The 12,027-nt window shown below is 32.7% G+C and overlaps 1 protein-coding gene across 1 annotated transcript; it reads left to right on the forward strand.

Moving 5' to 3' along the window:
• The first annotated feature begins 1,698 nt into the window (after nt 1–1,698).
• On the forward strand, nt 1,699–5,147 carry LOC139864661 (uncharacterized). Its single transcript, XM_071853237.1, has 4 exons — nt 1,699–1,777; nt 1,856–1,989; nt 3,646–3,753; nt 3,858–5,147. Exons 1-4 carry the CDS (start codon nt 1,699–1,701, stop codon nt 5,145–5,147), a joined length of 1,611 nt encoding a protein of 536 aa, XP_071709338.1.
• The last annotated feature ends 6,880 nt before the right edge of the window (nt 5,148–12,027 follow it).

Below are 12,027 nucleotides of genomic sequence, written 5' to 3' on the forward strand. Positions count from 1 at the left end.
TCGAGGAATGTTTTGCTTGTGTCTATCTCGTCAAACATTTATAAAAGCATTTCATGTATTCGCAGTTCATAATATATTTCAAAAGCATTTAATAAAGCAGTTGTAAAAACAATTATAAAGCAGCGCATGTATTCTCAGTCCCAAAAATGTAAAGAGCAAAAGGGATCAAATGAACTCACCATACTGTATTTTTTAGTAAAAATACATATGACGACACTGAATAAATTTAGGGTTGACCTCGGATTCACGAACATATATCATTTATATACATTAAAACATATAATATATATTAACTAAGTTTATATATACTTTGTTATGTATTAAGATTTATATTTCTATATGTAATTTTATTAATACTTATAACATGTTATAATACTTATTTGATATGTAATTAATGTTATAATAATAATATATTAGTTAAGATATAAAAATATAATAACTTGTAATATTAGTTATGCTTATGTTATATGTAGTAATTATAAATAGTATTTAGTGTAATAAAAATAATAATACCATTTAGTAATTTTAGTAATAATCAATAATGTTAATGATAATAATAATGTTAAAAATGATGATGATGATGATGATAATAATAATAATAATAATAATAATAATAATAATAATAATAATAATAATAATAATAATAATAATAATAATAATAATAAATAATAATTATAGAGTACAACCTTTGAAGATAACAAGCTTCAAAAAAATTATGCCACTGCCCGGGCTTGAACCCGCAACCTCTCGCTCATCCACTAACACCTCAAATCACTAATCCATTTCCGTTTTTGTGATTTAACATGAACCCATTTATATTTATACCATTCTGTTTGGCCCAATAGAAAAATGACCTCGGCCCAATTATTAATACAAGTTTACGGTCCAAAGTGATTTGTAAAAGCCCAATCTTTATCTGGTGGATACGTAAATTAAAAAAAAAACCCCGTAAAAGTGTAGCTGTACAACACCGTATCTTCTTCCTTCTATCGTCTAATATCATCATCATTATTTATCATCCACAAATACAAAGGGCTCAAGTTCTTGAGTCCAAATCATAGCCTAATACTATGCTTAATGGGCCAAAGTACAAATCAGATTTTGAGTTCTTGAGCCTGGCTCGTCCGAAAACAAAATGTAACAACAATGAAGCTTTGTTGTTCTCGACACTAACCACTTAACAGCTCATTGCTGAGTCACAATTCCATTATCATAATCTTAAAGGACAACATGCTGGCACTTTAAATAATACAGTAATGTTTTGTGTGAATGAATATTTAAGTATGGTCATGATTATATCTTTATCACCTTAATTGGTATCCACTCACGTTACCTTCATATATTATTAACCGTAGCAAGATTTGTGAGGTGGTGTTCGGTTCAAATTAAATTGGAGAGATTTAAATGTGGCGGTTGAGATGATTCACTATGGTGTTGGCTTTGTGGTTTACATATCAGGAAAGAATCAAAATTAATGGGGTGTTCGGTTTTTATGTAAGTGGTGAGGTGGGTTATCATGGTGGTTAGAAGGTGGGTTCGATGATGGTTAATGAAGATGATAAACCAAAAGTGGTGGTGACCGATGGGTCTTGTTTCTTGGACAAAAAACATAAACGAAGTTAGAAATAGTAAACATCAGATGGCATGTGATGAAGGTGGTGTTGTTGTGATTATAATGGTAGTAGTTCTCGGTTGAAGATGGTGTACGTAGGTGGTTTGTGGGTGATCGTTTTGGGTGTGATGATCTATAGAATAGGATGGTTTTATGGTGATGAAGGTTTGTTATGATTTGGGGTGGTGATGATTCTATGGTAAACCGAAAGCATAAATAGAAAAGATTGTGGGTTTGTTAAAGACGTGATCAAAGATGATGAGTTTCAAGGTGGTTTCGTTGGTGATGGTTTAAATGGGTTGAAGAAGATGGTGGCGGGTGGTGTTCTTCGGTGGAAGCTCACGGTGGTGAGTTACACGACTGAACCAGGACAGAAGGTAGCATAGCAGTGGTGTAGATTGGTTGTCTAGGGTGGCGTAAATTGTGGTGGTGATTGTAGCGTACTCTCGTGTATGTATATATATATAGGTAATGAAGGTGACTATTTATGGTTTGGTGATCTACGGTGGTAATGGCGGTTGGGTTGGCGGCTCCGGTGACGTAGCTAGGTGGCCAATGGTCGATTAAGAAAGGGTGTAGGAGTTTTTAGTGTTCACTCTCTAGTCTCCCCATATAACCATACACATAATAACAAGTTACATAATTATAATATTAATAATAATAATAATAATAAAATATTATATTATAAATCATGTGGTGAATGAATTCAACAAAGGAGACTCAACACAGCAACAGTCGTTTAATTTGGTTTCTTTCTACCGACAGTTTGTCCCGAATGGTTATATCGTGTCCATTGCTAAACAGCTAACGTATAAAAATGTTCCTAAAAAATCCCAAATTTTTAGATTAAATATAATTAATTATTTCACTCATTAACTGTTTGAAACCTGATCAAAAAGGTTCGATAATTATTTATTTTCTGTTCCAATTTATATGTACGGAGTACTAATATTTAAACTTAAAAAGGTAAAAATATTTTTAACAAATCCAACATCTTCGTAATCGATTTACAGTTCAACTTTTATTTTAGTCCTTCATGAACATGTAATATATCTATATTAAACCTAACGAAACGTCAACCGAGTGTTACTGACGTTTACTAATTAGGCTCGAAATCATTCATTTTCAATATACACATTCTATATATATATATATCAAATCTTAATTAAAAAGTTTAAGTAAATAAATATATTAATTATATTCTTTTAAACAACTAAATATAATATTATATATTTACAAGTAATATTTATATATATATTTTTATATATATATATATATATATATATATATATATATATATATATATATATATATATATATATATATATATATATATATATATATATATATATATATATTTAAATATATATGTAACTATTTACAAATAGTTGTTCTTGAATCGTTGGGAATGGTCGAAGGGTAATTGATGACATGAATATAGATTTCAAAAATTTCGAGACTCAACATTACAGATTTTGCTTATCGTGTCGGAAATATATAAAGATTAAAGTTTAAATTTGATCGAAAATTTCCGGGTCATCACACGCTGGAGGCCCTTTGCCGGAATTGTACTTTTGCCGGCCAAATGTTACCGGAAAATTATTTTTCCGACTGATTCTTGTTTCTATCCCTTTATACGCTCTTTTAAATTGTTTAACCCTTTTGTCTTTGGTGCATCCTTTATAGTCGAAGGTGATTACAATTTATATTATCATTATCATCTTTATTTAAACATAATAGTCTCCATTATAGTCTTTCCTGGTGCGTATTTTTTTTATGCTACTTATATACTCCGTATTATATTAATTTTTATTATATTATTAGTTTTTAGAGCTAGTAAATTAGTATTACTATAACTTAATTATTATTTGTAACATTAACTTTTATTTATTATTAAGTATTATTATTATTATATATTTTGTGTTTTTTTTTATACTTATTTTTATTACTGTTACTGATATCCATAAGACTTGTTGTATTAATTTTTTATTTTTTATTTATTCAACTACTTTGCCAGTATTGTCGTTTCATAGGGTAAGATAGATGCTAGTCGTTCTCATGGTTACTTGAGGTCATGTCCTTCGAGCTCTGGGTCGGGTAGGTGTATAGGATCTAGAAGAGGCAATAGGTTAGTGAAGCCGGTTAGGATTAGAGCGGGTAGTTGGAATGTGGGTACTTTGACCGGCAAACATTATGAACTAGTGAAACTTTACGTAAACGTAAAGTGGACATCTTGTGTGTCCAGGAGACTAGATGGAAGGGTCGTGGGGCGGTTAAGATCAAGGACTACAAGTTGTGGTTCTCGGGATCGAGAGTAGCTAGAAACGGCTTTGGGATTATTATTGGCCCACCCCATAACGAGAATGTCGTGGATGTGAGCAGACGGTGCGATAGGATTATGTCGGTTAAGTTGGTAATCCAAAAGGTGACCTACACGGTTATTAGCGCTTACGCACCTCATGCAGGCCTTGGCGCAGCTGAAAAGAGACACTTCTGGGATTCGTTAGACGAGGTTGTGAGGATGTGCCCTCCGGACCATCGATTACTTATTGGTGGGGACCTAAATGGTCATATAGGAACGAATTTCGAGGGATATCCGGGGGTCCATGGGGGCTTTGGGTACGGAGTAAGAAATGAGGAAGGGCTCTCTATTCTCGATTTTGCTGTTGCTCACGATTTGGTTATTGCGAATTCGTTCTTCAAGAAGACGAATGCTCAGTTAGCAACCTTTCATAGCGGGGGTAATAGTACCCAGATTGACTATTTGTTACTTCGCAGAGGGGATCTTAGGTCATGTGGGGACTGTAAGGCCCTGACTGACTTGACATGCTCCTCCCAACACAGATTGTTGGTCATGGATTTGGTTCTCAGGAGATGGGTCAACAGGAGTGTAAGGCCCGTCCAACCTACAATCCTATGGAAGAAGTTGAACAGTGAGAAGGCAGAGACTTCTAAGACTTTAGTTATAGAAAGAGTGGAGGCAGAAGTGGAAATGGTATCTCATGATGATGCGGACCAGATGTGGAATTGTCTGGCGTCCACCATCAGAGAGGCGGCCAAGGAAGCCTTGGGTGTGGCAGTAGGAACTTCGAGAGGGCATAGGTCGGATAGAGAATCATGGTGGTTTAGTGACGAAGTCCAAAGCAAAGTCGTGCTTAAGCAACTAAGGTTTAGGGAGCTCATCACTTGTCGGAAGGGGACCCCGGTAGGTAGATCTAAGGTTGAAGAGAGATATAAAGAAGCCAGAAGAGAAGCTAAGAAGGCTGTAGCACTAGCAAAAGATAAGGCATATGAAGATTTGTATAGGAAACTAGACTCCAAAGAAGGAGCTAATGATATATACAGGATTGCCAAAGCTAGGGAGCGAAGGCGCAGGGACCTAGATAACATCAAGTTTATCAAAAATGAAGCTGGTCAAACCTTAGTAAAGGAAGATAAAATTCGGAAAAGATGGGAAGGGTACTTCTCATCCCTTTTCGCCGGAGGAAGACCTGAATGTCTTGAAGATCCACAAGATTCTGAGATAGAACAATGAAAGGACCGCTCCTAATCCATCCGGACGAAGTCCATATCGATTATAAACGATTCACAATAGTTGATTACATTGCGAGGTTCTTGACCTCTATATGATACATTTTACAAACGTTGCATTCATTTATAAAAGACAACCTATCATTACATCAAAAGTTGTCAGGTATGCATACTATTTCATAATATCCAACTATAATTGACTTAATCCGTCATTTACTTATTTATAATCTCTAATGAACTTCAACTACTCGAATGCAACGTCTTTTGAAATATGTCATGAATGACTCCAAGTAATATCCTTAAAATGAGCTAATGCACAGCGGAAGATTTCTTTAATTCCTGAGAATAACATGCTTTAAAACGTCAACATAAAGTTGGTGAGATATAGGTTTAAGTGCTAGCAGCGTTATAAATATAGACCACAAGATTTCATATTCGTAAACATAATACACTCGCAAGTGTATGTAAGCATTCTAAGTGGTTGAGCACTTGGTAACCATACTTAACATAATCAAAGTTACATATTCCCTTTATTATGAAATCTCACTACACTGTACCAAGTGTAGTCATAATAATATCGTATACCTGTTTATTAATTTTACATTTTTTTTATTAATTAAGGAGTATTTTTATTTATGCAAAGTATTATATATAAACACTTATATCTATTTTATATAAATATATTTACATATTTATTTACAAACAATCATTCGTGAATCGTCGGGAATGGTCGAAGGTCAAAATGATTGTATGAACACAATTTAAAGTTCTTGAGATTTAACTTAACAAACTCTGCTTATCATGTCGGAAACATATAAAGATTAAAGTTTAAATTTGGTCGGAAATTTCCGGGTCGTCACAGTACCTACTCGTTAAAGAAATTTCGTCCCCGAAATTTGATAGAGGTCGTCATGGATAACAATAAGAATGTTTTCATGACAAATATGAGTTGATAAATAGAGTTTTATCATCATTGATTAATATGGATAAAACCATTTGATTTTGTGAAGAGTACGAGTGAAGCTATCACCAAAGAGTGAAATGAGTAGGTATAGATTCGTCATATCTTTTTACGTAGATAGGATTGATTTTCAGAGTTCAAGAGATTTGGGGAAGATCTTAGTAATAAGATTTGATTCTTCGGTAATTAAGGAAATTAGGATCCGCATTGCTCTGTCGGATATTCTACTATATATCCACCCCTTCATTTCTTTTATATTTCAGAGTTCCATACTTTTGTTCTCTCTTCCCGACTTTAAGTCAAGCGAATAACGGTCTGGAATTCGTAGGTATGAATTTTGAAATGAACATAGTTAATGTTCTAAGAAAGAAATCGTAATGACATGATCTTGATTTGGCAAATTACCAGAATATCTGGAAAGATAGAACTATCATGAAGATATGTTCTTAATATGTTTGGAGATTGGGTAGAATGTAAGAGTCTTGTAAATGGCACATGATAACGGTATGTTCTGTGAATCATCACGTTCCATTAGAAACTCAGCATGAATTACTGTAATATAATCACGTTGATCAAGTGTCATTATATTATACTAACTCATGCATCAGTTCCCAACACAACTTCAAAACATTCATATTTTAAACTCGAAGGTTTTAGAATTTAGAAACTAACACAGTTTCTTTTATGTTATAACGCAGATATTACGGAGAAATAAATGATCTCGGATAAGAATAGTTGTAAAAAATATCTCCGAAAATATGGAGAATATGTATAATGGAAGATATGAAGATATCTTATAATATTTAAGATAAGATGATGATGAAGAATATCATCTGGAAAGGTTTAGAATAAGAAGTAAAATATTTGCTAACGATTTCAGCAGACACTGAATCATTTGGACCCTTTGAAGATGGGTTTAATCTTTGTGATTTGTCCACAGCTTCCTTCATACTTTGCTCAATCCGTTTTCCAGTTCCAAACCTTCTCTTTTTCTGAGCTTTATCAATACACTATACTTTATCATCAAACTTTTGACTGTTAAAGTCATTTACAGTTTTTGCTGCTTCATCAGCATTTCAAGGACTAGTTCGTAGTTCAGGGTGTTTTTCAGAAACTTCACATTTCTGTAATTCTTGGGGATAGACGTTATATATATATATAGCTGCTGAAATAGAAACGCTACGAGATTTCAAAATACCGATTGTTGATCCTGCCAAAGGGGTAACGAGTTGCTGGTACATCTCGAATGAAAAGTCGAAGTTGACTTGTTGAAACTGTGACAAAATTGCTATTTTGAAAGGAATCGTAAGGTCGTTTTTGCTAATAAATGCTAAAGAATTCAACGCGGGTACGTGTTAAACTATGACTTTGGGTTCGAGAGTTTTTCAGGTGCATAACTATATGCATAAATCTTTTCTTTCGTAAATGAAGTGTGGTTGGTTCAACCTCTTGATTGAGGTATTTTCAAGAATCATGAAAGGTTTAAACGCAGATTGTAATTGTTAAGATACAAACGAGGTTTAAGATGAAATCAAGTGGCAAACTTGAAGAATTATTTAGTTTCATATGTTATAATCAATATTTTAATTCATTTTTATTTGTCCAATGTTGATAGTCCAACAATAGGTTTATATATATATAATCTTAGAATTACCCAACGACGTATTGTATACGTATTGTCTTTGCATCATCCCAGAGACGTATTGTAGATGTATTGTCTTAGCATTTACTATGATGTATTGTGTACGTATTGTATTAGGATCTATCAAAACATATTGTATACTTATTGTGTTAGGATGTACCAAATATTCGAATTAATAAATACGTATCATGACCCGTGTACAACTTATTGTCTCAGAATTAATTCGACGTATTGTGTACATGTGTCCCGATTTATCCGACGATATGTAAAGTACGTAAAATAAATAACAGTATTTAAATGACGGTAAATAAAATTGCGAGAATATAAATTGCGATAATTAAATTGCGATAAATAAAATGTAACCAGTTAGCTAGGACCAGTTAGCGTGGATTCTTAACAAAATTCTTTATAATTAATTTGTTTATTTCTAACAAATTTTATTTGTTCAATGTTTTCTTCATTATGCCACTTGTTGGATTCTGATAAGTCAAAATTCAATTATGAAATTGAATGAAAATGGTTATTTTGTGGTGAACAGATTCGTGTATCGGTGAATATAAGTAGAATAGAAATGACTGTTGAATCAGATTCGCAGAATATACCATGTAACTGATTAATGTGAAATCTAAATATTCCTCAGGTATTACCTACCCGTTAAAATATTTCACCATTAACAGTTTGTACAAAAGAATTTTTAATTACTATATTTATGAAAATATACTTGCATATATATTTTCTTCAGATGTAATCATGGATTTAATGAGTTAATATGATATTAACCTCATTTGCTTTTCGGTTTGAGCTAGAATAAGTAATCTCTAAAACTAATAGGTATCACATATTCTTCGCAGAATATCAATGAAGTTATGGATCAATACTTCATCGTTAATTGTTGTTGGTGTGAAGACTCGTCCTAATCCATCTGGACGAAGTCCATATCGATTATAAACGATTCACAACAGTTGATTACATTGCGAGGTACTTGACCTCTATATGATACATTTTACAAACATTGCATTCGTTTTTGAAAAAGACAATCTTTCATTACATCAAAAGTTGACGGCATGCATACCATTTCATAATATATCTATCTATAATTGACTTAATAATAATCTTGATGAATACAACGACTTGAATGCAATGTCTTTTGAAGTATGTCATGAATGACTCCAAGTAATATCTCTAAAATGAGCAAATGCACAGCGAAAGATTTCTTTCATACCTGAGAATAAACATGCTTTCAAGTGTCAACCAAAAGGTTGGTGAGTTCATTAGTTTATCATAAATAATCATTTTATAATTTTAATAGACCACAAGATTTCATATTTTCATTTCTCATAAACATACGTCCCATGCATAGAGACAAAAATATCATTCATATGGATTGAGCACCTGGTAACCGACATTCACAATATGCATATAAGAATATCCCCATCATTCCGGGATCCTCCTTCGGACATGATATAAATTTCGAAGTACTAAAGCATCCGGTACTTTAGATGGGGCTTGTTGGGCCCGATAGATCTATCTTTAGAGTTCGCGTCAATTAGGGTGTCTGTTCCCTAATTCTTAGATTACCAGACTTAATAAAAAGGGGCATATTCGATTCGATAATCCAACCATAGAATGTAGTTTCGATTACTTGTGTCTATTTCGTAAAACATTTATAAAAGCAGCGCATGTATTCTCAGTCCCAAAAATGTAAAGAGTAAAAGGGAGCAAATGAAACTCACACATATAAATATTGTAAAACATTTAATAAAGCATTTGCATGTATTCTCAGCCCAAAAATGTAAAGAGTAAAAAGGGCAAATGAAACTCACAATACGATATTTTGTAGTAAAAATATGCATACGACGGAACTGAACAATGCAGGGTTGTCCTCGGATTCACGAACCTATATCATTTATGTATATATTAACACATATAATAACAATTAAACAAGTTTCATATATTAATATTAATATTCTTAATAATTTGTATATTATTTTAGATAAATAATTAATATTCTTATATATATGATTATATTAAAATATGTTTATCTATTATATATAATTTAGTTGATATGTTATAATAATAACATTTTATTTAAATCAATATGTAATATTAGTATAGTTATGATATATGTAAAAATATATATATATTTTTTTTATATAAATATCATTTGTTTATTAAAATCCTAATTATAATAATACTAAAAATAGTAATAATAATGTTAAAAATAATAATAATAATAATAATAATAATAATAATAATAATAATAATAATAATAATAATAATAATAATAATAATAATAATAATAATAATAGTTATGAGTAATAAGTAAACTACCTCAAAGAAGTAGTCCTAACAAAAATGCCCAAGTCCGGTTTTGAACCCGCGACGTCCCGCTAACCCGATAACAGTCCTAACCATTCCTCTGCTTCATGTCCTTCTATCTAAATTCCTATTCTTTTTTTTTCATTTAGCTTGGCAAGGAAATTTTGAGTCATCCTAACCGAACCACGATCATCATCATCCGTCAATATCCCGTATCATCATCATTACTATCTATGTCCATTAAAAGCCTAAAAAAAATATAGCCCAACTAATTAGAAAGGAGCCCAACTAATAAGTCCATGAGAGTGATTAATTGGATCAATAATTAAACCTATTAGCATAATCTAATCCATTTGTTTGATGGATTTTGGGCAGTACTGCAGTTTGCTTGAAGACAGAAACAATCAAACCAAGTAGGCGTACAATAGTAATTGTGTAACATCATCATCATCATCATAACATCATCCGACCGTCATCATCATTCTTATACATCATCATTCATATATCTCTTCATCATCATGCCATCATTCATGTACATCATCATACATCATACACCATTCAACATTATAGAAGCCATTAACATCATCATGTGATCATTATTTAACTATCATCATTTTCTAACCCTACGGCATCATCATCATTCTCATAAAATATGAATTCATGATTATCGGTTACGTTTAATCCTCATCATTGTTCTTTCATGATCAAATCACCATCACGTTATCAAAGGTATTCTAGCATCGTTTTCACCATCATCATCAAGATCATCAAGCGTAATCATCATCACCTTCTTATCTTCATCATCAACTTTTAATGTATCATCATTATTATTAAAAAAAAAATTAACACGCCACTTAGGTGGCCATTTCTTTTGGTTGGCCATAAAGGATTTCCTAGTCCAACATGTACACCACTTGTCATGGAAATTTGATAAAGTGTTATAAAAAAATTCGATTTAGTTGCAAGTGGAATTGAGGGGTAATTAGTGACCATCACTTTCATCATTTTATTAATACTGTAGGAGAAACAGAAATTACAACTGCAACAGTAGCTCGTCAACTGAAATAGGAGCATAACGAGAGAAGAAACAAAATGAGGTGATCGGTGGTGATTTAAACAGGAGAATAGCTGCAGCTAGCGGTGGTGTTCTGGTGTCATTTCAACAGAAACTAGAATAAAGTGCAACAGTCTTTTTGTGGGTTTAACAATGGTGATGAACGTATAAGAAGAGGTGAGGGAGAGAGAGGATGAGAGATGGATTATGGTATATGATGAAAATGAACAAAATGTACCTGGTGGTTTTGTTTGAAAATGAAACAGAATTACTACATTAGGGTGACAAGATGATTAAGGTGGTTTTTAAGAGGTGGTGATGGTTTCATGGGTGGTTGTCGTTGGCGGTTTAGGGTGATAATCAAGTGGGTTATGGTTGGAGATGATGGTGACCAATAGAGCTTGGTGATGTCAATGGTCGGTGGTTGTCTCGATGGTGGAGTGAAGGTGATTGGTGATTTTTGTTCTTGGACTGAAACAGATATAGAAAGATGATAATGGTGATGGTGTTCTGTGATGATCTCTTGATGGTTATCATCGATATTGATGAAATGGGTGACGGGTTGGTCTGGTTTAGAGGTGACCCGATTACTAGCAACAAGAGACCTTAGGTGGCGGTTGATAACGTGGTTGTGTGGTTGCTATGATGTCGACAGAAAAATATAGAAGAAAGGAAGAAGAAAGAGTGTTGGGTGCCATTCATGTATGGATATGTATATTATATAGAAATAGGTAATAGGTAGTGAAGAAAAGAAACACTGACTTTAATAATTCCTTGCCTTTAATAATTCCTTCACGGGAGTAATAGAAATAGATTCTCTGCCGACACTATTTTCACGCACTAGGTTTCGTGCTCTCTGTTGATATTTAGGGGCGGATAAAAGTTATCAGTAAAATTCTAAAATTTTA

The sequence above is a fragment of the Rutidosis leptorrhynchoides genome, chromosome 8 (assembly GCF_046630445.1).
Source record: "Rutidosis leptorrhynchoides isolate AG116_Rl617_1_P2 chromosome 8, CSIRO_AGI_Rlap_v1, whole genome shotgun sequence".
Lineage (NCBI taxonomy): Eukaryota > Viridiplantae > Streptophyta > Magnoliopsida > Asterales > Asteraceae > Rutidosis > Rutidosis leptorrhynchoides.

Excerpts from the sequence above, each read along its gene's own strand:
- LOC139864661 (XM_071853237.1), top strand. The coding sequence starts at position 1,699 with ATGGTGTACGTAGGTGGTTTGTGGGTGATCGTTTTGGGTGTGATGATC. Across the intron at positions 1,778-1,855 it reads ATGGTTTTATGGTGATGAAG|ACGTGATCAAAGATGATGAG; the intron begins GTTTGTTATGAT and ends GGTTTGTTAAAG. Across the intron at positions 1,990-3,645 it reads CGACTGAACCAGGACAGAAG|GGTAAGATAGATGCTAGTCG; the intron begins GTAGCATAGCAG and ends GTCGTTTCATAG.